This window comes from Phaseolus vulgaris, chromosome 11 (assembly GCF_000499845.2).
Source record: "Phaseolus vulgaris cultivar G19833 chromosome 11, P. vulgaris v2.0, whole genome shotgun sequence".
NCBI classification, from domain to species: domain Eukaryota; kingdom Viridiplantae; phylum Streptophyta; class Magnoliopsida; order Fabales; family Fabaceae; genus Phaseolus; species Phaseolus vulgaris.
Genome location: NC_023749.2, coordinates 31,936,751 through 31,962,217, shown reverse-complemented (window position 1 = coordinate 31,962,217; position 25,467 = coordinate 31,936,751). Strand labels below are relative to the sequence as shown.

General features: G+C 41.8%; 1 protein-coding gene across 1 annotated transcript; it reads left to right on the top strand.

Annotated features, from left to right (window-relative positions):
- Positions 1 to 10,461: 10,461 nt before the first annotated feature.
- On the top strand, positions 10,462 to 11,286 carry LOC137839349 (uncharacterized). Its single transcript, XM_068648471.1, has one exon. The coding sequence runs from the start codon at positions 10,462 to 10,464 to the stop codon at positions 11,284 to 11,286; it is 825 nt and encodes a 274-aa protein (XP_068504572.1).
- The last annotated feature ends 14,181 nt before the right edge of the window (positions 11,287 to 25,467 follow it).

Sequence of the window (25,467 nt, the reverse complement as noted above, 5' to 3'; positions counted from 1 at the left end):
AACAGACCACTTGCTATCGAGCCATTATTGGACCACCCATAATATGTTGTCCCACGCACGAGCTGTCACTCTCGACATGAAGGGTGTGTGTTGGAGATCCCACATCGACTAGAGATTAAAGCATTTCATAGTATACAAGTGGGTGCAAACCTCACCTCATAAGCTGATTTTATGAGGTTGAGTTAGGCTTAAAGTCTACTTCTTAATACGGTATCAGAGCTCTGGTTGCTACATTTACCCATGAGTGAAGTTGTTGATCTCTCACAAAAATTTTGTTCTCCGTACCATGTTAGTTCAAAGACAAAAGTGCAGTCTCAACAAATTGGTTTTATTCCTTAGCAATATCAAACAATGTTATCTCTTTTACAACAGTCCAAGTCCAGTGGCAATATTTCCAATCAAGTCTTTATTATTCCTTCCAACATGACAACAAAATCTGGTAAGAAATTTCATTCTTCCTTTAGTTCTTGGATTCTTGATAGTGGTGCTACTGACTACATTTGTTCATCCTTAACTCATTTCACTTCATATCATCAAATTAATCCTATTTATGTAAAATTACCAAATGCAAATCAAGTCATTGCCAATTATTATGGAATTGTTGATGGAAGAAGGCCAAACTCAGGCCCGAGTTTAGGCCTAACAACTAGGTCAATGGTAAGGAATATTCAAGAAGACTGAGACTCTGCTACTGATGGTAAAGAAACTTTCCTATACATGTTCAAAAATGCCATAAACCTAGTGTAGAGTAGAATTTATTTTTTGTCAAAAGTAGAATAGGAATTTTACTTGTAATTTTTATTAATTGTAATTAAGGTTTGATTTAGGCATCTAAAAACCAACCTAGGTTAATCTAGGGTTTCTAGAAACCTCCTAATTAACCTAGGTAATATGACCAAAATCCATAAGAAGATGACCATGTATGCTAACTTTGAAGGGTCATCTAAACAAACAAATGGAGATTCCATCATTAGGAGGAATGGTTAAGGACCACAACACTTGAAATTCTTCTTATTAGTGTTCTTAACATTCAGGCCCAAGCCCAGCAAAAGATTACTAAAAGAAAGGGAACAAGCATTAGTAGATGAGCTTCAATTGATATATCTTTTTGTAATATCTTTAGAGTGGATTTAAAATAGAACATAAAAAGGGAAGTATGAATAGGAGAATAGGATTTATGAGAAGTAGTAGAAAAGACACATTTGTTTGGGCGACATTTCAAATGACTTTTCATTTTTCTCCTTTGCCTTGATGTATGACCGACCCTCTACACTATATATAGAGGTGCTTGGCTCTTGTAAAGACACATTGGAATTGAAGTAAAGTTACTCTTCTCAAATTGAGTTAGATTTTGTGAGACTTGTTCTCCTTCTCCTAGTCTTATCTTGTGAGTCTTTGGGAGCTCTCAAGTGGCGGCATTCTTCACTCATCTTGGAGTCTATTAACCTTCCAAGTGGCGTGACTCATCTCCCTTGCTTCAAAGACATAAGTGTTTCGTCCTTTCATCTTCTCCTTCCATTTCCATTCCATATCAAATTTCTAAAACATGTCTTGTTCATTTGTTATTGATTTCAATCGGTAGATTCTTGTTGTTTCTTGATTCTAATCGGTTGAATGTGTTTGTTGGATGTTTTGATTGGTTCATATGTTTCTTTTCTTGATTCTAATCGGTTGAATGTGTTTGTTGGATGTTTTGTTCGGTTCATATGTTTCCTTTCTTGATTCTAATTGGTTGAATGTGTTTGTTGGATGATTTGTTCGGTTCATTATCTTGTTGCTATTTCAATTGGTTAGTTTTGTTGTTCTTGTGTTCTTAATTGCTTAAGAATCTTGATCCTAATTCTTAAAAGTGTCAACTAAAGAATAATTTCCTAATCAACTCACATCACTTGGCCAGTCATTTTGGCCTAAAAGAGTCACATGGAGCACACCTTGTCATGCTTGCCTTGTGAGCTCATTCTAGGCGCCATTTTCAAACCCATTTCCATTTGAATTTCCCACCTATTTTGGAATGCATGACTAGACCTCTAAACCTATAAATAGAGGTGCTTGGCTCATGTTTTTGTAAGATTAATGAATCAGTGAAATTGCTGCCAAAGTTTCCAGCCTTTCTCACTCCCATGTCTTGCCTTTCAGGATAAAAACTTTAATCTTCTTCTTCACCTAGCTCAAGTGATATGGCCCAACCAATCACTCTCCGTACCTATAATGCACCTTCAAGGAAACCATAGCTCTATATGAGCCATCCTTGTTCATCTTATCCATTGAAGCTTCCGCCAATCCTCTCCAAAATCCAAGAAAAGAATTTGTTCATGAAGGCACCCAACATTCCATCATTAGATATCTAGAGCCAAGGTTCTTCAAGAGATTAGTGGTTTCTCTTGTGTGTGTGTTGTTCTTAATTCTGTGTTGTTCATCCTATTTCCTTAATTGTCTTGCTATTTCTGTTTTTAATTTTGATTTATGTTGTTGTTTTAAAATTCTGATCGGTGCATTTTGTTCAATTGGTCTTGAACAATCCGTGTTGCAAATTTTATAGGATTCTATTGAGTAATTGTGTGTGTTGTTGTGTTTTTTCTTTATTAGAGTCTTATTGATGTTTTTAATCGGTGCAAATCTGTTTAATTTGAGTCATTTTAATTTTTGAATCCATACAAGTTTTTTCAATTTCATGTGCATCCAAAATTGTCATCAATTCCATGTATTACTTTTGTTGTTAATTTTGGTTGCTTGATTTTAATTTGAGTGTAGTTTTATATTTCCGAATTTGAGCTTTGATGGATTTTATTTTTTTCTAGATTTGAGTTCATGCTTGTGTGCTAGTTCCATACCTGTTTATTTACATCAATTCCATTGTGTTTTTGAAGTTTTCAATTTTGTTTTTAATTGCACTATAGGTTTCCTCTGTTTTACTAATTATGTGATGGCTGAAAACGTTTATGAAAATTAATTCTGTTGGTGAAACATTCTGAGATCTTGTATTTGAATAGTTTGAGGTGTTAAAAAATAGTGAAAAAAAATAATTATAGCAAAAAATACAAAATAAATGATAAATGAAAAATGAACAGAGTGCAAAATTCTGACTATGAAAAAAAAAGTGAAGCAGCAACGATTTGAAAAAAATTATCACAATTAATTGGCGCACTGTTTTGGTAATTTTCCAGTACCTAATTTGAGCTAGGGGTGGCAAAGCGGACCAACCCGCCCTGCGCTTGGCCCGCCCCACAAAGTTATTGCGGGCTAGAATTCCCGACCCGCCCCGCATAAGAGCTAGTCCCCGGGTTTGCGGGCCAGCCCGCGTTCTTTTTTTTTTTTTTAAATTAAATATTTTTTTTTTACATTTTGTTCTTAAAAAATTGTCAAATTAAACTTATATATTTGTTACTATCAAATCTAAATTTTTTTTCTTCCTTTTCAAACATAAAAAAATTAAACATTAAAATAAATATCAAATATCACTATTCTTCCACTTCCAAAACATTAAAAATACCTAATTCTAAAACATTAAACATAAACATAAACATTAATTCAAAAACATTAAACATAAACTTTATTCACATTCTTCCATTTCAATAACATTGGATGCCGCTTTAGAAGAACTTTCATCCATTTTTTCATAATTATAATCTTCCCCGTCATCTGCACACATTAAAACAATGACAATTTTTTTTCTTGCGGGTTAGCGGGCCAACCCTCCTTGCCCCGCTGCTGGCCCACGCGGGCTGCGGGCTAATGCGGGTTGAAAAGGTCAGCCTGCCCCGCGCTTTTTACCAGCGAGCCGACCCGCATGGCCCGCCCCGCTTTGCCATCCCTAATTTGAGCTAAGACATTGGGTTTTTTGTGGTTTAAATTTCACATTCAAATTTGAAGTATTCGGTCCATCATAAATTCTGAAAGTTGAGAAAAATTTTACACAAAAATCTATAGTGTTGTTTTTGGTTTTTTTCATCCAATTCTAGTACCATTCTCTAGGTTTCAATTTGAGTACTACCTTTTCTTGTGTACCTTAATTTTTTTGCTTGTCAATTTTAGTGAATACTCTTTCAAGTCTTGTCATATATCAATTCCCTTTTTTGTGGTCTTATTTTTTTAAATTGAGTTTTGTTGCTTTAAACTTGTTTGACCTCTTTTTGGTGGAAGCAACTTAAAAAGTGCTTTGGTGAGTAGTGGAGTTGAAATTTTTGGTGAGAGCTATATCACTAAAGAAGTGCAGATTTGAACATTCAAAGTTGAATATCCTAAGGAGGTATAACAAGGGACAACAACAAGCTAGCATAACAAAAAAGATATAGAAAGGAGCTACAAAGTGAAGGAGTGCATAAAATAGGTCTTAAAATTTTGTGCCTCAAATTTTTTTTGATATAATTTTCTTTGTATTTCTTTGAGCTGTATTTTGAAAAACCTTGATTAATTAGTGGATTAATTTCGTCTTAGATGGTGAGTGTGTCTTCAAGGTTCTAAGTGCCAAGAAGCCTCATCTTAGGAAACACCTAGTTTTAAAGCTTTCTAGTTAACAATTTTCTTTCAAGTGTTTTATTGCTTTGCATTCTTTTCTTGCATAAAACTTTGTTTTCATCTTTGATTGTGCTCTAAGTAGACAAGGGTTTGTGAAAGTGTTGAGGGATAAAAGCTGGCTAGGAAAGGCTTGGTGCTTAATGTTGAAGAAGAGATTTGATGACTCCAAATCTACATGGATTGCTTAAAGGCTGATTGTAGCTTAGTTGGTTATGTTCTGGGGTAGTTTGAATTTGTTAATTCACTCTTAGTTTGAATCTAAAGCTGGTTTATTTCTAACCTTTTTTAAAAGAGTGTTTATGAAGAAGCAGAAAAACAACCAGTTGTTTTATCGTTTCAATGGTTGTTTCATACTTAAGGTTTTTGAAACTGGTTTTAGCATATTTGAATTTGGTTGATTTTGTTGTCAAACTAATTCAATCGGTTATTTCGACAAAACAACCGACTGTTTTTTTAATTGTCTTAACAAAATTCTATTAAGTTAGTTAAATCTGCTTTAAATGATTTGAAACTGATTTGGCTTTTATAATAAATATTTTCAACTGCTAATTGGAGTATAAATGTTCTGTTTTACGCTCCTAGCATTAACTTTACAAGATCAGTTTGTGAAATCAAGTTTTCTCCAATATTGCTTAAGGCTTTGGATATTTCTCTAAGAGTGAAGTAGGACTTGGTGTGAAACCAGATTTGATTTGTACCAAGTGTGATCAATCCTATTTCTTTCTTCATTTCTAATTTTGTAAGTACTGGTGTTCACAGAGTCAGAGGGTGTTATGATCTGTGGTGTGCCAAAGGAAGTGTGTGTTCTTCAGGGGATCAAGATCACTTCTTTGGTGGTTGTGTGTTTGTAATCTGGTTTTTGATTACTTAGTGGATACCCAGAGGTTTTTGAGAACTAGATGTAGATCTTGGTGTATGAGTGAACCAATATCAAACTGTCCCGACCATTCCTCGGTCATCGACTCAGAGACTGACCTCAAACATCGTGCACTGATATATGGTAATGAAAGGGGGTTACTTAAGGTGGGCCCCAAACGCACTTACCAGGGGGTTGGTTAGTCTTTGACATTGCTACCCTAAGCCTGATGTTGGAGATTGATATCTGACCTCACCAGTAGAGGGATAAGATCGGACATCGATCGTCAGGATGAAGTGAAAGCCCCGTAAGGTGGGCCCTAGAATTTCGTTAAGATAACAGTTAAAAGACAAAGATGGGTGCGAAACCTAAGGTACGAGAGACCCATGCATGAGGGGTGCATGACGCATGAAGGCGCAACATCGTGGATAACCCTAGGGGGCATAAGAGTCCAAGTAGAATTAGGGTTTCCAGGGAAGTTGCATGCATGGCACGTGGGTATTTAGGGCACCCGCAAAACAGATGGCGCTGAATATTAGGTGCACCAAGTTGGGACCTAGGCGACCACTCTGATTGTTCGTTGCACTCCAGTTAAAGGAAGTTCATGTGCCAGATACGCTAAGATTACACAATAGCGGCACATGGACACTTCCCAAGGAACCCTAGATAGTGGTAACAAAACAGAGGTAAACCCTAGTTTCAACCTATATAAAGGGTGCCAAGAACCATAGTATGGTACGCAGCTTTTGAGACTAAAGCTATTTTATGCACTTGATGTTCTATGCCCTAAGACTGACTTGAGCGTCGGAGTGCAAACGGCCACTAGGGTGCCCCTTTGTCTTTGCAGGTGAGAACTTTCTTGACGAGGAAGGTACAATTCTCAGGCGAGGATAGAAGGGTCAGAGCCACCGTTGAAGTCAACCGGCGAAGCGAGTCAACCGGACAGAACAAAAACTGTTTGTGTGATTCTTTCTCTCCCTTAACTCTTTTATAACTTATTTTAGTTGTTTTTGTATTATGCTAATAAAAACAACCGGTCGAATCACATAAACAACCAATTGAATTTCTAGAATTCAACTAAAACTGTTTTATAACTTGTGTTCTTTCAATTACTAAAGAAGATTCTCTTTATGTGACAAATTGTTTTCATATTTGTGGAATTTTATCCTTCTTGCTTTTACAAATTTATAAGAAAATCAAACTTCATAGTTAAAAGTTTAAGTAAGTGTTTTTGAGTGCTTTTCTTGTTTGCCTTCTCTAAGTTTTGTCATTATATTACTTCCATTTTGGTTTAGATTTCTTTCTTTCAACTTTTATTGCTTGTCTTAAAATCTTTCTTCAATTTTGTTGTAGGGTTCTTTGGTGAGCAAGTGTTAAGAGCTTTGACCTCTTTCACTTGAAGTGTTGCTACCAAGTGTAGACTTTTTGGAAAAATTGTAAAAACCTTTCTTGAGTGAAGTTAACCTTTTTTCCATCCTTATTAAAAAGTCGAGTGATACACGTGAGTGAGTGCATTAATGATTATTTTTACTAATTGTTTGCTTTCTTTTGTGCAATATCATGTATCATTTATCTTCAGGGGAATCTTGTAAACCATAATCTCCTCAAAAGGCATGTGTTTTGGGAGAGCTTGAGTATGCCAAGAGAAGCTTGGCCCATAAAGAAGAGGAAATACAAAAACTAGTGGAAAGAATGCAAAGGCTAGAGGAGACTCGAGAGAGAAAGGAAACAGAAGCCTAGAAGAGCTACTAGAAATTATAGGCACCGTGCAACTCAAGAAGAAGAACAAGATTGGAGAGTGCACAATCTTGAAGTAAAGCGCCATCAACACCAACCACCAAAGAATTCTTTTCCTTTTGTAAAATTACCTAGTTTTAGTGGGGATAGTGACCCAAATGTATATTTAGGATGGGAAGATAAAGTAGAACAAATCTTTAATGTGTGTGAGGTCGAAGAGGACCAAAAAGTTAAGTTAGCTTCCCTGGAGTTTTTAGACTATGCGATGCAATGGTGTCATCAAACTATAATGGGCATTGGGCTAAACAAGAGGCCACACGTAGTCTTTTGGAGTGATTTAAAGTTATGCATGTGCATAGTTTGTTCCTCCTCATTATAGGAAGGAACTCTTGTTGAAGCTCCAACAGCTTCCTCAAGGACCTAGGAGTGTAGATAAATACTTCAAAGATTTAAAAGTAACTTTGACAAAGATTAATATTCGTGAAAATGAAGAGTCAAAGATTGCTAGATTTCTGAGTGGATTAAGAAGAGAAATTCAAAATGTTGTAGAACTTTATGAGTATACATCTTTAGAAAAATTGCTTCACCTAGCCATCAAGGTTGAACCACAATTTTTAAAGAAAAGATCTTTCAAACATACTCATAATGATGGCTTCTATAACTCATCTTGGAAGGGTAAAAATAAATTTTCAAAACAGGATAATCCTTCTAATTCCTCTAAAGAATCCACCCCACAAACTTCTAAATGTAAAGCATGGGAGCTTTGATGTTTCAAATCCATGATGAAGCTTGAAGTTGTGCTGCTTTTGATTCGGGTATAGATTAGAGTGTTTAGAATCAATGTAAAGATCGGTTCTTGACCCTTGCACAAAGCTTGCCCAATCTATTTTAAAAAGAAAAGTGTTTTTTTAAGCAAAGAGAAAAACAATCGGTTGAATTATCGAAATAATCAGTTGTTTGTCACTTGGCTTGTTTAAAGGTTTTAAAATTGTTATTGACTTGGTTATCTAACTGCCTAACCAATTTAACCAATTCAACTGGTTAAAACAACTTTTCAACTGGTTTATTGTAACATTTCCTAACAGTTTTTTGAAAACCTGTTAATCTGTTTTGGGTGTGATCAAAACTGCTTTGGCTCATAAATGCTGCGTTGAATGACTAGTTTTTGAGTGCTATAAATATAGCCTTTCTTTCAAAACAAAAGACACAAGTTTTTACACAAATTGAAATAAAAAATGAGATTGAGATTAGTTTTGAAAGAAGTTTTTCAAAGTTTGCAAGATTGTTGTTTAGCTTTGCACTGTACAAGATCTGATCACAGTATTCCTTGTTTCTGTAATCTCAGGTGTTTTCTATTTCTTTCATGATTCTTGTAATTGTACTTACATAAACTTGTAAGTGTGTGTGAAATCCTGCAAAGTTAGACGGTGTTCTGACTTGAGGTGTGGGGTTGCGAAGAGGGTGAGTGAGTCTTGTGGTTTTCAAGGTCACCTCTTTGTGAATGTGTTGTTGTAATCTGTAAGTGTTTACTAGTGGAACCCAGTGGTTTTTCTGGGAACTAGATGTAGCTCAAGGTTGAGTGAACCAGTATAAAATTGGCTATGTAAATATCCCACTCTCTAACTCCTTATAATTGTTTGTTTTAATTTTGCTTTTGTTGCTGATATAAACAACTGATTAAAACATATTTTCAACCAGTTAAAATTCTGTAAACAGTTTTTGTATCATTGTTTGATTGCTTTCCTTAATTGCTTATCTGTGATTGTTTGATAATGGTTCATTCTTATTCAATATTTGCAAAATCTTTGATAAACAATTCACTCCCCTTCTTGTTTAAGCCATCAATTCAATTGGCATCAATAACTAGGTTCTTGAAAAATATTCAAGTGTTATTTTTTTTGAAAAATCTATTTTACATGGTTGACAAGTTTCCTTTTGGGGAAGGTGCTTTCATAAACAGATCACCACTGTTTTGTGATTTCAATTACCAGTTTTGGAAGGTAAGAATGAAAATCTTTATGCATTCAACTGATAAGGGTATTTGGGAAACAATTGAAAATGGTCCTTTTATACCTCAAGTCAAAAGAGATGAGGTTTTAATTGATAAACCTTCATCTGAATGGATTGAGGCTTGTTGATCAAGAGTGATCAAATGCTTTGAAGAATCCAAATCCGAGTGTTTGATGAAAGGCTGGTATTGTTGTTGTTTCTGGGTGGGATCTGGGTAGAATAAATGTGATCCACTCCTTTGTTGAATCTAAAACTGATGGGATTTAAAACCTTTTGGAAATCAAGTGTTTTTCCAACTAAGTGAAAAACAACCTGTTGTTTTGTCGAATCAACCGGTTGTTTTACTCTTAGGAGTTTTGAAAAGGTTGAAAATTGTTTTAGTTTGGTTGACTTAACTGTCAAGCCAAACAATCGGTTGTTTCGTGGTTTCAATCGATTGATTCTTTGAGAATCCTAACAGAATTCAATTTTGAATGGTGAATCTGCTTTAAATGTTTTTCAACTGAATACGCTCCTTCATTAATTGCTTTGACCAATCTTTGGAAAATATAAATGGTTTGTTTATGTTTTCAAACAAGCAAGAGAAACAATTTTGAGTTTTTCAGTTTTGAGAAGTTTGATTCTAAGATTTGAACATTCACATCAAGTTTTTGGTTTTAAAAGAGAGTGCAATAGGATTGCAATTGTATTGAATTCAGATTGTACTGTGAATAGGTGTAATCCTTTCTAAACCTACTGTATTTCTGGTGTTGTGTTGCCAAGGAGTGTTGTGTGTTATTGAGGTGGTCAAGATCAATACTCTTGGTGTGTTTTGCCAAAGGTAGTGTGTTTCTTGAAGGGTTCAAGGTCACTACTTTGGTGGTTTGTGTTTTGTAATCTGGTTTGTTTGCTTAGTGGATTACCCAGTGGTATTCTGGGGACTGGTTGTAGCTCTTGGCTTAAGAGTGAACCAGTATAAACTGTTGGTGTATTTCTCTCTTTCTCTCAACTCATTTAAATTTTGTTTTAAGCTTTGCTGATATAAATAACCGAATGTTTCGAAGAAACAACCGATTGTTTCGAAGAAACAACCAATTGTTTTTCTGTTGCTTTGCTGTTTTATTGCTTAAATTCTTGGCTAACTTGATTCCTGTTTTGGATTCACACAAAGAATTTTGTTAAACCTAAAAAAGTTTCCAAAAACCCCTCTTAAACAATTCACCCCCCTCTCGTTTAAGGTCATATATTCTAACAAGGTCGAAAATAAGAAAGTAAAGTTTGACTGGATTGCTAAGAATATAATAACCTCTGCCTTGAGTTGTAATGAATTTTTCAGGGTTTCACAATGTAGCTCAACAAAGGAAATGTGGGACATTCTTGAAGTCACACATGAAGGGACAAATGATGTCAAGAGGGCCAGAAAGCATGCTCTTATTCAAGAGTATGAGCTCTTTAGAATGCAGAAAGGAAAGACCATTTGTGATGTGCGGAAAAGGTTCTGTCACATAGGAAATCATTTTATGAGTCTTGGTAAGTCTTTTGATAAGGAGGAGTTGAACATCAAGATCTTGAAGTGTCTTGATAGAACATGGCAACCAAAGGTCACTGCCATTTCAGAATCAAAAGATTTGACATCAATGATAGCTGCTTCCTTGTTTGGTAAGCTTAGGGAGCATGAGCTTGAGATGAATAGGCTGGGTGTCCAAGAAAGTGAGGACAAACACAACAAAGGCATTGCACTAAAAGCTTGCAATCACAAACAGCAACAAGACTCAAATGAGAGTGATGAAGACACCACGAGTCTGCTGTCAAGAAAGTTCAGCAAGTTATTGAAGAAGAAAAGCCAAGCTTCAAAAAGGTATAACTCTAAAAAACCTAGTGAGTTTAATCTTAACAAATACACTTGCTATGGCTGTGGTGAACATGGTCATATCAAGGCAGAATGCCCCAACAATGAAAGCAAGGATAGAGTAGATTTCAAAAATGAGAGAAGGGAAAAAGCCAAGAAGGCATATGTTGCATGGGATGACAATGAGGTATCTTCCTCTAGGTCTTCTAATGATGAAGAAGAAAACCTGTGCCTTAGAGCATCTGTATCCAGTAGCATGAGTTCATCCTCTTCAATCAAAGGTAACAACTATTATCAATTGCTTGAAGCTTTTAATGAAACTCATGAAGAGGCTAACTGATTGGCTTTTTCTCACAATCGGTTGAAAGGTCTTAATAACTGGCTGGAAAATAGAGTCAATTCACTGGAAGAAGAGTTGAGAAAAACAAAGGAAGATTTTTGAAAACCTTGATTTGATTTACAAGAACTCAACTTGTAGTTGTGACTCAAAATTTTGTGAAAATTATGAAAATCTTGAAAGAAAGATTCATTATCTTTTGAAAACCATGGATAAACTTAAAACTGGAAAATCCAACTTTGAAGATGCTCTTGCATCTCAAAATTGTGTTTTTGGAAAAGCTGGTTTAGGTTTTAATCCACAAAGCAAAGGAATGGGATTTCAAAACCTTTTTCATTTGTACCAGAAAAACAATCGGTTAAAAGGTCAATTCAACCGGTTGTTACATGCTTCTATTGCATGAAGAAAGGTCATTCAGTTAGGTTCTGCAAGTTTCGAAAGTCTCTTGTTCCTAAAGGGATCTTTGAGTGGATTCCAAGATGTTTTGATGGTTCCAAAGACAAGTCTAACACAAAGGGTCCCAAGTTCTTTAAGGGATCAAATATTGTGATTTTACAAGTTCTGTTTTGCAGATTTTTGACTCTACTTGAAGGGTCAGAAAGATCAAGATCTCAAGAAGATTTGTTTGCAAGTCAATTCCTTGTCCTAACTCTATGTACTGCTTGTTGAATCAAGTGTGTTCAAGCTTTGAAGAATCCAAACCCTTTGAAGGTTGATGAAAGGCTGGATGTGCTTGTTGTTGCTAAGCTGTCTTTAGATAGGATCTGGGGTAGATTTTATGTGTAAATCCACTCTTGATTGAATCCAAAGCATAAGCATTCTCAAGCCTTTTAAATGAAAAGTGTTTTTCAAACTAAGTGAAAAACAACCTATTGTTTTGTCGAAACAACCGATTGTTTTATACTTAGGTGTTTTTAGAGAGGTTGAAAATTGTTTTTGATGGTTGACTTGCTGTCAAACCAAAACAACCGATTGAATCGAGCATTCAACCGATTGTTTGTTTTGGGACCATAACAGAAAACTGTTTTGTGCTTTGACTGAGCATTAAATGATTTTATAACTGAATACGCTCCAGTTTTAAATGCTTTGACCAAGCTTTGAATGCAATAAATAGTTTGTTAAAATTATGTAACAAACAACAACTAAGATTTAATCAAAGAAAAACAGATTTGAGTTTTTCACTGATTTTGCTTTTGAAAGAGTTAGAGATTGCTTTGAGATTGCTTGGATCAAAGAGAATGTGATATAGGATTTTCATCTTGTATTGATTTCAGATATTTTTCTGTAACAAGTGTAATCCTTTGTACTTTGAAGAAACTGTGTGTGAAGCTGAGAAGTGTTGTGTGTTCTTAAGGTTGTCAAGATCAACATTCTCAGTGGTGATGTGCTGAGCCAAAGGAAGTGTGTGTCTTGAGGGGATCAAGGTCACTTCTTTGGTGGTGTTGTAAGTAATCTAGGCTTGATTGCTTAGTGGATTCCCCAGTGGTTTCTAGGAAGACTGGATGTAGCTCTTGGTTAAGAGTGAACCAGCATAAACCTCCGTGTTCAATCTCTCTATCCCTTAAACTTTTTAATTTCAGTTTGTATTTGTGAACTGGTATAAACAACTGATCCTGCCGGTTGACTCAGCGCAAGAGCGTTGCCTCGTCACGATCTTCATCACCAGCTTGACACCACGTGCCCTCCAAGTCCACTCCACAGATAGCCTCTCTGAGAACCTGAAAAACACACAGTGGCGCCTCTGCGGCCGGTGGCGCTCCGACGCTCAAGTCAGTGGCAAGAACACCCAAAAGCTAAGAGAGAATATGCTCTGTAGAACCATACTGTAGGCACACAACCTTAGCAGTATCAGCCGTAATGAAAAACGTACCTCTGCAGATTCTGTTAAAGTTACCTTTATAGCTGGGTTTCTTCTCTCTCCAGGTCGTTATGCTTTTGGACGCGTGGCTCGCGTCCTGCCCTGCACGTGTTGCCATCTAGGCTGGGACAGCAGGTAGCGCCCAGCCCTACACGCGTCGTCATCTGAGCTAAGGCAACTTGAGCGTCATTTCTCTCCCAACCCTAAACGTGTCATCATCTAGGTTGGAGTAACTTGAACGTCATTCTTGTGTAGTAACCAGCCGCACAGCTAAGTCCTCAACTCAAAGAGCAACCCAGCACGTAATGCGCTGTGAAACACCACCCGTCAAGGCGAGTATCAGATGCAACAAAGTGCATCATCTCTGTGATATCGCTCATCGCGAATGGCACCCTCCTTACTGCTACGCCATGCATGTTCTAGCTGGGGAAACCTTGCCACCAACAAACGTCCGCTCTGGGAAACCTGTCGCTGATGAGCAAGGTGTTTCCCCAACCCACTCGACTTTCATGCCCCAAGTTGGTGCCACTATCGTCTTACTGAACTTACACGCTTGGAATTACCCTTCTGAGCCTTCGACAGCCTTAACTAAGTTCGCTGGGAGACCCGGCGACGTGCTCCCTGTGGCGGTGTGTAAACCACCCGATCTCCTAGCATTCTCATGTGGCGACTGCGACGCAATTCTGGTGACCGCCGGTTACGCACACTAGACATCGGAGAACACCAACCCATCGATCGGCGACTATGGCTACTTCCGAGCCATTCATCTTTTCTAGCCTATGCGTTCCATTGAGCACGCCCCACTCGAGCACGTGCAAGACACGTCATCACGCCTGATGACCTGGTCGGTACACAAGCCCCCCAGTCTTGAGCTGGTAACTTGTTTTCAGCAAAAAGACTAAGAAGTTCACCGTTTCATTTTCTTCTTCGACACATATAAATGTGCACATGGTTTTGCTTTTATCTGCTGTGTAATCATCTGATATAACTGACTAACTCTTGCTTTAAAGAAATCGACTTAGCGCCAACTGGTGCTTAGCTCTGTGAGAATCAACGTAACTAGACAAACTATTAGTTTATAACAATAACATTTAACGCAAAATCACTTACTAGGCAGTAGGCGTGGGCCAGTCTTAGTATCTGAAATCTAGCTCGCCTGATCTGCCAAGTGACATGCGCACTTCTATGTCATCGCCTCTAAATCTGCTAACTTAGTTCTCGCCGCATACTTCTTCTTTTGAGCTTCAATCACAAAGCCGTGGGCTTCTTTCCTTTTTTATGTGCTAAGGCGTCCTCTGGGGAGCGGCCTCGTTCCCTGAGCTATCAATTCTGCTCATTCTGGGAGGAGAGCTGCCTTCAACGGATCCCCCTCTGCCTTCCCTGAGCCTTTAATCTGAAACAACTTGACCTTGACCATTGTTCCCTCATCTGGGGGTAGAGCTGCCTTTCAGATCCTTCTCTTCTCCCCCTGCATGCACTGAGAAACTTGCAATCTCGCCTCAATTCGCCCTCGCAAAGAGGTCTTGTATCTGTTCTGGCCTGCACCCGCTCTAGGCGAGGAGGACTTTTAATCTCTTCTCGCCTATTCTCGCTCACGGCGAGTAGGTCTTTTTAATATTTTCTCGCCTACTCTCGCTCGAGGCGAGGAGGTCTTTCTCTGGTGCCTCAACTTGCCCAGGGGCTACCTGGATGCGCTGAGGACTTTCGAGGAGGTCTTGCATTCTGTTCTTGCCTGAACTCGCTCAAGACGAGGAGGACTTTCTCTGGTGCCTCAACTTGCCCAGGGGTTACATCTCCTCTTCCCCTGGATGCACTGAGGACTTTTAATCTCATCTCGTACCGGGGCTAGCTATTCATACTTGAGGAGGGGGCGTCCCGAAGGAATCCCTTAACCCCTGCTCAAGGACTAGGTGGCCGGATTTTAACTGTTATCTGGTACCGGGGCTAGCTATTCATACTTGAGGAGGGGGCGTCCCGAAGGAATCCCTTAACCCCTGCTCAAGGACTAGGCGCCCGAATTTTAACTGTTATCTTGTTCTGAACTCTCGCCTATACTCGCTCTAGGCGAGTAGGACTTCTTAATCTGTTCTCGCCCACGCTCTCTCTAGCGAGTAGGACTTCTCTTTCTCGCCTGCACTCGCTCATGGGCGAGGAGGACTTCTTCTCTTGCCTCAAAACGCACGAGAGCGCTGAGGGCCTTTTGCACTATTGGTACCTCCGATCGCCAAAAGACGACGAGGTCTCTAGTACTTTTAACTACTGCCACCGATCGCCGTAAAACGACAGGGACTTTAAAACTTTAACTATTACCACCGATCGCCGACAAACGATGGGGACTTTAAAACTTCAACTATTGCCACTGATCGCCGAAAAACGATGGGGACTTTAAGACTTCAACTATTGCCACCGATCGCCGAAAAACGATGGGGACTTTAAAACTTCAACTATTGCCACCGATCGCCGAAGAACGATGGGGACTTTAAAACTTTTATTATTTGAAGCATGCAATATGACTTTACTGTTGCCCTAGATCACATACGAGTAATAAAAACTCTCAAAGCCATAAGCATGCAAACTTAGAAGCTTTAAACTTTGAAAAACTCTTCTTTATTGGGTGGCCTCATTAAAAACCCTCCTTAGGGAAAAAAGAGTGCCCCCTTGAAATTGTTTTAACAGAGACTATTCAAATCTCTTCACATTCGTCTTTACTTACAAGGCTTTAACTGTAATACAGCTTGAGATGTGTGGCATTCCAAGTGCGAGGAATCGCCCCTCCTTCTAACGTCTCCAAGCGGTAGGCGCCATTCCCGAGCGCCTCGGTTATTCTGAACGGTCCCGTCCACTTGGGTGATAACTTGTTCTGCATCTCATACTGATGGGCCTTCCTCATCACCAGATCGCCGCTTCTAAACTACCTTGACATTACCTTAGAGTTGTACCTTCGCTCAACTCTTCTCTTTACTGCTTCGGCTTTCACTCTTGCCTCCTCCCTGACCTCATCCAGATTCATTCTTCTTTCTTCGTTCGAGTCTTCCGCCACGAAGTTCTGGAATCTCGGCGAGCTTTCCTGGATTTCTACTGGGATCATCGCATCACATCCATAAACCAGACTAAAGGGGGTCTCGTGGGTTCCTGACTGCTCAGTGGTATGGTATGCCCAAACTATGCGGGGTACCTCTTCAGCCCACGATCCCTTAGCTTTCTCTAATCTTCTCTTTAAACCTCTCAGCAACACCCGATTGGTAGACTCCACTTGGCCATTCGTCTGTGGGTGCTCGACGGATGCAAACACCTGTTGTATCCCCACCTCTTCGCACAAATTTTTCAAGAGGTGACTTGCAAACTGAGTCCCATTGTCTGACACCAGGCGTTTAGGCACACCAAACCGGCACACTATGTTCTTCCATACAAAGCTCTCGATCTTGTGTGCGGTGATCTGGGCCACTGGCTCTGCTTCGATCCACTTGGTGAAGTATTCAATCGCCACTACCAAATACTTCATCTGCCTGATCGCCAATGGGAAGGGTCCCAGAATGTCAATTCCCCAAGTATGAAACGGCCAGGGGCTGTAAATCGACTTCAGCCCTTCTGGGGGTGCCTTGTGCCAATCGGCGTGCTACTGGCATTGCTTGCAACGCTGGGCGTATCTCTTGCAATCTTCTCTCATCGTGGGCCAGTAATAGCCTGCACGGATAGTCCTTGTCGCCAGTAATCGACCTCCAATGTGGCTTCCGCAAATTCCCTCATGGAGCTCAGCCATAATCCTCGTGCACTTCTCTCCATGTATACATACAAGAAGAGGGTGTGTGAATCCAAACCTGTACAGCTCGCCGTCAATAAGGGTAAACTTGCTGGAGCTCTTATTTATTTTTCTGGCCTCAGTTGAGTCAACTGGAAGCACACCATCCGCTAAATAACGTTGGTAAGGCGTTATCCACGTGTCGGGCTCGTGGACAGCGCAAACCTGCATCGATCTTGCCCCTTCCGCTGGGCGCGCTCTGACCCTCGGCGCCCTCAGAGTTTCCTGCGTTAGGGATCTATGACTTCTCGCCGGTCTTCCCATTGATCTACAAACGTGGAAAACTTGGTGGTCTGCCACGAATGCTCGAGGTGCTTTCAAAGTTTCTTGAATGACAGTCCTCTGCCTACCCCCTTTGCCCGAACTGGCGAGCTTGGCTAGCAAGTCAGCTGGGCATTCTGTTCTCTTGGCACGTGCACCACTTCAAATGAAGCGAAAGATCTTCTTAGCTCTTGCACGTACTCCAAGTAGGCTGCCATCTGTGGGTCCTTGGCTTGGAACTCGCCAGTTACTTGCCTTGTGACCAACAGAGAGTCGCTCTTGGCCATCAGCACTCTCGCCCCCATTTCCTTAGCCAACAGGATTCCAGCGATCAAAGCCTCATACTCTGCTTGGTTGTTGCTTGCTTTGAAAGCGAACCTCAATGACTGCTCTATCAAAACTCCGTTGGGCCCTTCCAAAATGACCCCAGCCCCGCTGCCCAGCTGGTTGGACGACCCATCAACAAAGAGTACCCAACGAAAGTCACCCTCGGCGTTCTGTACCACCTCAGAGGACAACTCGACCACGAAATCGGCGAAGACTTGCCCTTTGACCGATCCCCGGGGTTCATACTTGATGTCGAACTCCGAAAGCTCGACCGCCCACTTCACCATCCTTCCAGCCACATCGGGCTTCTTCAAAACCTTCTGGATTGGCAGATCAGTCATCACCAGTACCGTGAAGCTCTGGAAGTAATGGCGCAATCTCCTCGCCGAGAATACAACCGCCAATGTTGCCTTTTCTAGGGCCTGGTACCTCACCTCCGGGCCTTGCAGAACTTTGCTAACGAAATATATAGGCCTTTGGATCTGGTCCTGATCCTGCACTAGCACTGCGCTGATCGCCCTCTCAGTTATGGCAAAGTACAGCCTGAGGGGTGTTATGTCTTGGGGCTTGCACAGAACTGGAGGGCTCGCCAAATATTCCTTGAGCTTTACGAAGGCCTCCTCACACTCCTTCGTCCAAACAAATCTGTTGTTCCTCTTCAAGCATTGGAAGTATGGGTAGCCCTTTTCTCCGCTTGCAGATACGAATCGAGACAGGGCGGCCATGCGCCCCGTGAGTTGCTGCAACTCCTTCACCTTGGCGAGGCTCCTCATTGCCAAAATGGCGGCGCACTTCTCGGGGTTAGCCTCAATCCCCCTCTCTGACAGAAGAAACCCCAGAAATTTCCCTGCTTCTACACCAAAAACGCACTTTTCAGGATTCAGTTTTAGCTTGTACCTGGCTATTGTGATGAACAACTCTTCCAAGTCTGTGACGTGCTTGTCTTTCTCCAGGGATGTCACGACCATGTCGTCGACGTATGCCTGCACATTCCTTCCGAGCATGGGCGCGAGCACCTTGTCCATCAGCCTTTGGTATGGGGCCCCTGCATTCTTCAACCCGAAGGGCATTACCTTGTAGCAATAACATGACCTTTCCGTCATGAAGACGGTCTTCTCTTCGTCCATGGGGTGCATTTTGATTTGGTTGTACCCCGAGAAGGCATCCAGAAAACTGAGCAGCTTGCACCCTGATGCACTGTCTACTAGGGCGTCAATGCTTGGCAAAGGGTAAGAGTCCTTCGGGCAGGCCTTGTTTAAGTCTGTAAAGTCAACGCACATCCGCCATTTCCCGCTGCTCTTCTTGACCAGGACAACGTTAGCGAGCCATTCTGGATATTGGATTTCTCTGATGTGGCCCACTGCAAGTAGTTTCCGCGTCTCCTCTTTGATCGCCTATCTCTTCTCCTCATTGAATTTTCTTCTTCTTTGGCGGATGGGCCTGACTTGGGGGTCCATTGCCAAACGATGGCACAAGAAATCGGGGTCGATCCCCGGCATATCTGAAGCAGCCCACGCAAACGCATCCAAGTGTCTACTTAGTACCTCGGTGATCTGGTCTTGCGTCTTGCTATCTAGGGTTCTTCCCAACTTAAACACCTTACCGCTGATCTCCTTCTCGAGCCATTCCTCTACTGGCTGAGGTTTCCTCTCGCTGAAGATCAGCGCCCTTGCGATACCGGTTTCTCTGGCGGTCTCCGAGCAGTTTCTCTCCGACCTCGCCTCTACATTCCCCATCGGCACATCGCCCTCGGCGACCACCTCTAACGTCGCATCCGAAACTCGCCGGGGTTCGCGCTCCGGCTCCACGCCAGGGGGAGGCGTTGTGGTTACGTGGCACACGAACCTCTTGTTCTTGAGGCTGTTTTCGTAACACTTCTTCGCCTCCTTCTGGTCGGAGCAAATAGTGATGATCATACCCTCCATAGACGACAGCTTGACCTTCATGTGCCTTGTCGAAGGCACAACTCCCGTTCTGTTGAGCGTTGGCCTCCCCAGTAGTATGTTGTATGCTGACGGGGCGTTTACAACAAGATACCTGATCTTCTCTATTCGTGAGGCCAAGCCATCGGTGAAGGTCGTCCTCAGCTCGATATACCCCCTCACCTCCACTTGGTCGCCGGCAAAACCATACAAGCAGCCCCCATATGGTCTTAGCTGATAAGGGGACAGTTGTAACTTCTCAAAGGTTGGCCAAAACATCACATCTGCTGAGCTTCCTTTGTCAACCAGCACCCGGTGGACGGTCCTTCCCGCCGTGACAAGTGAGATCACAATAGGGTCGTTGTCGTGAGGCACCACGTCCCTGAGGTCCCCCTGGGTGAACGTGATGTCCACATCGGGCGAGTGATCCTCAAAGACTTCTACTGACATTATCGACCTCGCGTACCTCTTTCGTTGCGACGCTGTGCACCCCCCGCCGGAGAATCCGCCAGCTATGGTGTGGATCTCGCCGTGAATAGGCACCTCGTGCTGTTGCCCCCCGCTGCTCGCCGGTTGAGACCCTGATGCTTGGTCCGCTTGCTTCTCCAGCAAGTAATCCTTCAGGAAACCACATTTGACCAGCTCGGCGAGCTGGTGTCCCAGAGCCAAACACGAGTTGATAGAGTGGCCAAAACTCTTGTGGAACTCCCACCATGCGTCTGGCTTTGGCCCCAAAATCTTCTCCGCCGTTTTCTCAGGCACTTTGAGCCTGGCAGCTATGTTTGGGATGGCGATCAAATCAGCCAGACCCATCACAAACTCATACCTCGGGGGGCGATTACTCTCCCTAGGGCGCCCTGGTCCCTTGCTCTTATTTTTCTTAGGGTTGTAAGGATGACGCGTCCTTTGATCCCTCTTTCCCGCCGCCGCCTCCATTACCCTCTGAGGTTGTACCCTTGCTTGGGCGCGTGGTTTAGTTGGGGCCACATTTCCTCTCTTCTCGGTGACCTCGCTCTCGGCGGCGATGTGAGCCACAGCACGTCGCCGGATTTCGGCGAACGTGGCGGGGTGGCTCCTGATGAGCGACTCACTAAAAGGCCCAGGCAACACGCCCTTTTTGAAGGCGTGCACGAACATCTCTTCATCCTTTCCTGGCAAACGAACTATCCGAGCTCCGAATCAGTTCAGGAAATCCTTCAAGGACTCCCCTTGGTACTGCCTTATATCAAACAAGTCGTAAGACACCAAAGGTGGCGCCTTGTTCACTATGTACTGCTCGACAAACATCTTGGAAAACTGTTGGAACGTGGTAATGTGGCCAGTGGGTATACTAACGAACCAGTCCAACGCCGTTCCGCTCAAAGTGCTCATGAACACCTTACAATACACCGCGTCTGAGCCCCCCGAGAGCATCATCTGAGTATGAAACGCCGCGAGATGGGCTTCAGGGTCCTCCACCCCAGTGAAAGATGCTTTCACTGCCACGGTGTTAGCCGGGACTACCGAGTCCATGATCTCTTGAGAAAATGGCATAGGAAAGCTGCGTGGTGGGGATGGGGGTGCAGATCTGTCCCTTGCCGCACGCTCCTCCCGCTCCTGAAGGGCTTTGCGCAGCTCTTCGTTGATCCTGTTGAGCTCTTCGTTCCTTGCTTGTGAGGCCACCAGCGCCTTGTGCATCCTTTCCTGCTCAGAACGCGATGCAGCCACGTTCTCCTGCAGCGTCCTCATCATGTCCATCACTTACGTCATGGACACAACATCTTCGTCTGTTGATGGCGCAACTGAACTTGAGCGCGTTGTCCTCATCCTTCCTCAGCAAACTCAGCATCTCAAAGAACTCCAAACAAACGGTGAGAACTTCAGGAGTCGACTGCGATAGCGAGCAGTCGAACAGAAAACACTCGAAGCACCACGAACACAAACTATGGTTGGGAATCACCTTTTATACGGCCCCACGGTGGGCGCCAGATGATCTTGCCGGTTGACTCAGCGCAAGAGCGTTGCCTCGTCACGATCTTCCTCACCAGCTTGACACCACGTGCCCTCCAAGTCCACTCCACAAATAGCCTCTCTGAGAACCTGAAAAACACACAGTGGCGCCTCTGCGGCCGGTGGCGCTCCGACGCTCAAGTCAGTGGCAAGAACACCCAAAAACTAAGAGAGAATATGCTTTGTAGGACCGTACTGTAGGCACACAACCTTAGCAGTATCAGCCGTAATGAAAAACGTACCTCTGCAGATTCTGTTAAAGTTACCTTTATAGCTGGGTTTCTTCTCTCTCCAGGTCGTTATGCTTTTGGACGCGTGGCTCGCGTCCAGCCCTGCACGTGTTGCCATCTAGGCTGGGACAGCAGGTAGCGCCCAGCCCTACACGCGTCGTCATCTGAGCTAAGGCAACTTGAGCGTCATTTCTCCATTGCTCCCAACCCTACACGTGTCATCATCTAGGTTGGAGTAACTTGAGCGTCATTCTTGTGTAGTAACCAGCCGCACAGCTAAGTCCTCAACTCAAAGAGCAACCCAGCACGTAATGCGCTGTGAAACACCACCCGTCAAGGCGAGTATCGGATGCAACAAAGTGCATCATCTCTGTGATATCGCTCATCGCGAATGGCACCCTCCTTACTGCTACGCCATGCATGTTCTAGCTGGGGAAACCTTGCCACCAACAAACGTCCGCTCTGGGAAACCTGTCGCTGATGAGCAAGGTGTTTCCCCCAACCCACTCGACTTTCATGCCCCAAGCTGGTGCCACCATCGTCTTACTGAACTTACACGCTTGGAATTACCCTTCTGAGCCTTCGACAGCCATAACTAAGTTCGCTGGGAGACCCGGCGATGTGCTCCCTGTGGCGGTGTGTAAACCACCCGATCTCCTAGCATTCTCATGTGGCGACTGCGACGCAATTCTGGTTACGCACTCTAGACATCGGAGAACGCCAACCCACCGATCGGCGACTATGCCTACTTCCGAGGCGACGTGCTCCAATCCACTGATCGGCGACTATGCCTACTTCCGAGCCATTCATCTTTTCTAGCCTATGCGTTCCATTGAGCACGCCCCACTCGAGCACGTGCAAGACACGTCATCACGCCTGATGACCTGGTCGGTACAACAACTGATTGTTTCTGCGAAACAACCGATTATTTTTCTGGTGCTGTACTTATTTGCTTTGTATTTTGGCAAACTGATTTCTTAATAAAGTTTTTCTCGAAGTAATTTCATTTTAGACTTAAAAGTTTGCGAAAACCCTCTTTAAACCATTCACCCCCCCCCCTCTAGTTTAAAGCCATACATTCTTACAATTGGCATCAAGAGCTTGGTTCTTGAAATTTATTCAAGTGTGATCCTAAAATTGTTTTTTAAGTTGCTGATAGACTACCTTTTGGGGAAGGTGCTTCAATCAACAGACCACCTCTGTTCTGTGGTTTGAACTACCAATTTTGGAAAGTCAAAGTGAAAATCTTTGTGGAATCACTTGACAAAGGTATTTGGGATGCAATTGAAAATGGCCCCTTTGTTCCAAAGATTGAAAAAGATGGATCTTCCATTGAAAAACCTTGGTCTCAATGGACTGATTCTGAAAGCAAGATGGCCAAATTTGATTGCATTGCTAAAAACATAATAACTTCTGCCTTAAATTCAGATGAAATTTTTCAGGGTCTCTCAATGCAAATCAGCAAAGGAAATGTGGGACACCTTGGAGGTAACTCATGAAGGTACCAATGAGGTGAAAAGAGATAGGAAGCATACTCTAATCCATAAGTATGAAATGTTCAGAATGCTCAAGGGTGAGACAATTGCTGAAGTTCAGAAAAAGTTCACGCACATCATCAATCACCTCATGAGCCTTGAGAAAACCTTTGAAAAAGAAGAGCTAAACATCAAGATCCTTAAATGTCTTGATAGGTCTTGGCAACCTAAGGTAACTGCTATATCTGAATCTAAAGATCTAACATCATTGAGTATGACTTCTTTGTTTGGCAAGCTTAGGGAACATGAGTTAGAAATGAATCGACCCAATGTTCAAGAAAGCGAAGACAAGCATGTAAGGAGTATTGCCTTAAAAGCTGTCAAGCACAAAAGCAAGCAAATCCAGTGATGAAAGTGATGAAGAGAACCTTAGTTTGCTATCTAGAAAGTTTAGCAAATTCTAGAAAAGGAACCGCAACAAAACACCAACAAAGAAAGGTATGGAAACAAAAAATCCAATGATTTTAATTCCGATAACTATACTTGTTTTGGTTGTGGTGAGCAAGGGCACATAAAGGCAGATTGCCCAAACAAAGAAAGCAAGGAGAAAAAGTCAAGCTACAAAGAAAAGAAGGGAAAGTCAAAAAGGGCCTACATAGCTTCGGATGAGAATGAAGTCTCCTCATCAAGTTCATCATCAAGTGAAGAAGAAAAGGCAAACATATGCTTGATTGCTAAAGAAGATGATGAGTCTTGTAGCTCAAGTGAGGTAAGTTCATGTGCTTCTTTAAATGAAGAAATTATAGTGAATTGCTTGAAGCTTTTCAAGAAACACATGATGAAGCTAATCGATTGGTTCTTTCAAACAACCGATTGAAAGATCTTAACAACTGGCTTGAAAAGAGAGTGAAGGCACTTGAAGAAGAGCTGGAAAAATCTAAAAGGGATTTTGAAAAACTTGAAACACATTGCAAAAACTCTTCTTGCAAGTGTGACACTCTCATTTGTGAAAATTGTGAAAACCTTGAAAGGAAAGTGCATTATCTTGTAAGTACTGTGGATAAGCTTTCTAAAGGAAAATTCAACTTTGAGAATGTCTTGGCATCTGAAAAATGTGTTTTTGGAAGAGCTGGATTAGGTTTTAATCCACAAAACAAGCAAGATAAGTTTTCAAAAAGTTTTTCAAGAAAGCCAGTAAAACAACCGATTGTTAAGTCGAAACAACCGGTTGTTACATGCTTTTATTGCATGAAGAAAGGCCATTCTGTTAGATTCTGCAAAATAAGAAAATTTTTGGTTGCCAGAGGCTTTATGAAATGGATTACTAAAGGTTGTGAGGTTTCAAAATGATAACAGTAAACCAAATGGACCCAAATTTGTAAGGGGACCAAACCTTGTTGCTTGAATTCATGTTTATGCAGGGAGTCTAGAGGAATATGAGGAATTGAGTCATCTGAACAAGTTCTTGGAAGGAAAAGATTAACATTGAAGCTGAATCAATGTTGTGTATCAGTCCAAGGCTCTCAATAGACAAAAGAGGCTTCTTGATCAAGAGGCATATGACTCATTAAAGGAACATCACAAAGGATAAAACCTTCCTTATCTCTCTCTTTAATTCCTTTCTTAAATTCATATTCATGCTTAAATATCTCTTTTGAAATGCTCAATTACATCTGTTATGAATCCTTTCTACTCATGATCAAAAATTCAAAATCTATTTTACTACTGCAGAAAAACAATCGATTGTTTCCTCGAAACAACCGATTGTTTTGTATCTGACAGCACTGGGAAAGAATGGATTTAATTTCTTTTTGATTTCTGGTTGTTGCAGCTCACAATTATGAAAGAATCCTTGGTCAACGAAGAAGTGTTGAAAGCTGATTATGTTTTGAAGGAAGTTACAACATGTCATAAAGGAATATATCCCAAAATCTTGAAAATTTAAGAGCTTTTATGACTAGTCAAAGATCACATGTGATGACCATGGGATTTTCTGCTTTTTCTGACGTTTTCTGTGCAGGTCTTGGTCAAGTCTTTTCTCTCTGAAAAACTGAAACCCACTCACGTCATTGAATGCAGTTTTGGTTCTGATTCCCCTTTAAATTCTGTTGCAGCTGGTCTCTCTCATAAGAACAACCAATTGAGCCATCTCTTGCAACAACTCTTGCTCTCCTTGTGTGAGTCTTCTTTGCCCCTTTTTTCTGCTGTCATGAAATCAACTCATCCTACATCAAAGAGGGTCAAAACCAGAGCAGTGAGGTCTGGAGGGAGATTAGAGGGATGGTTTTCTGGAGACAATGAGCTCATTGAATGGTATAGGTTT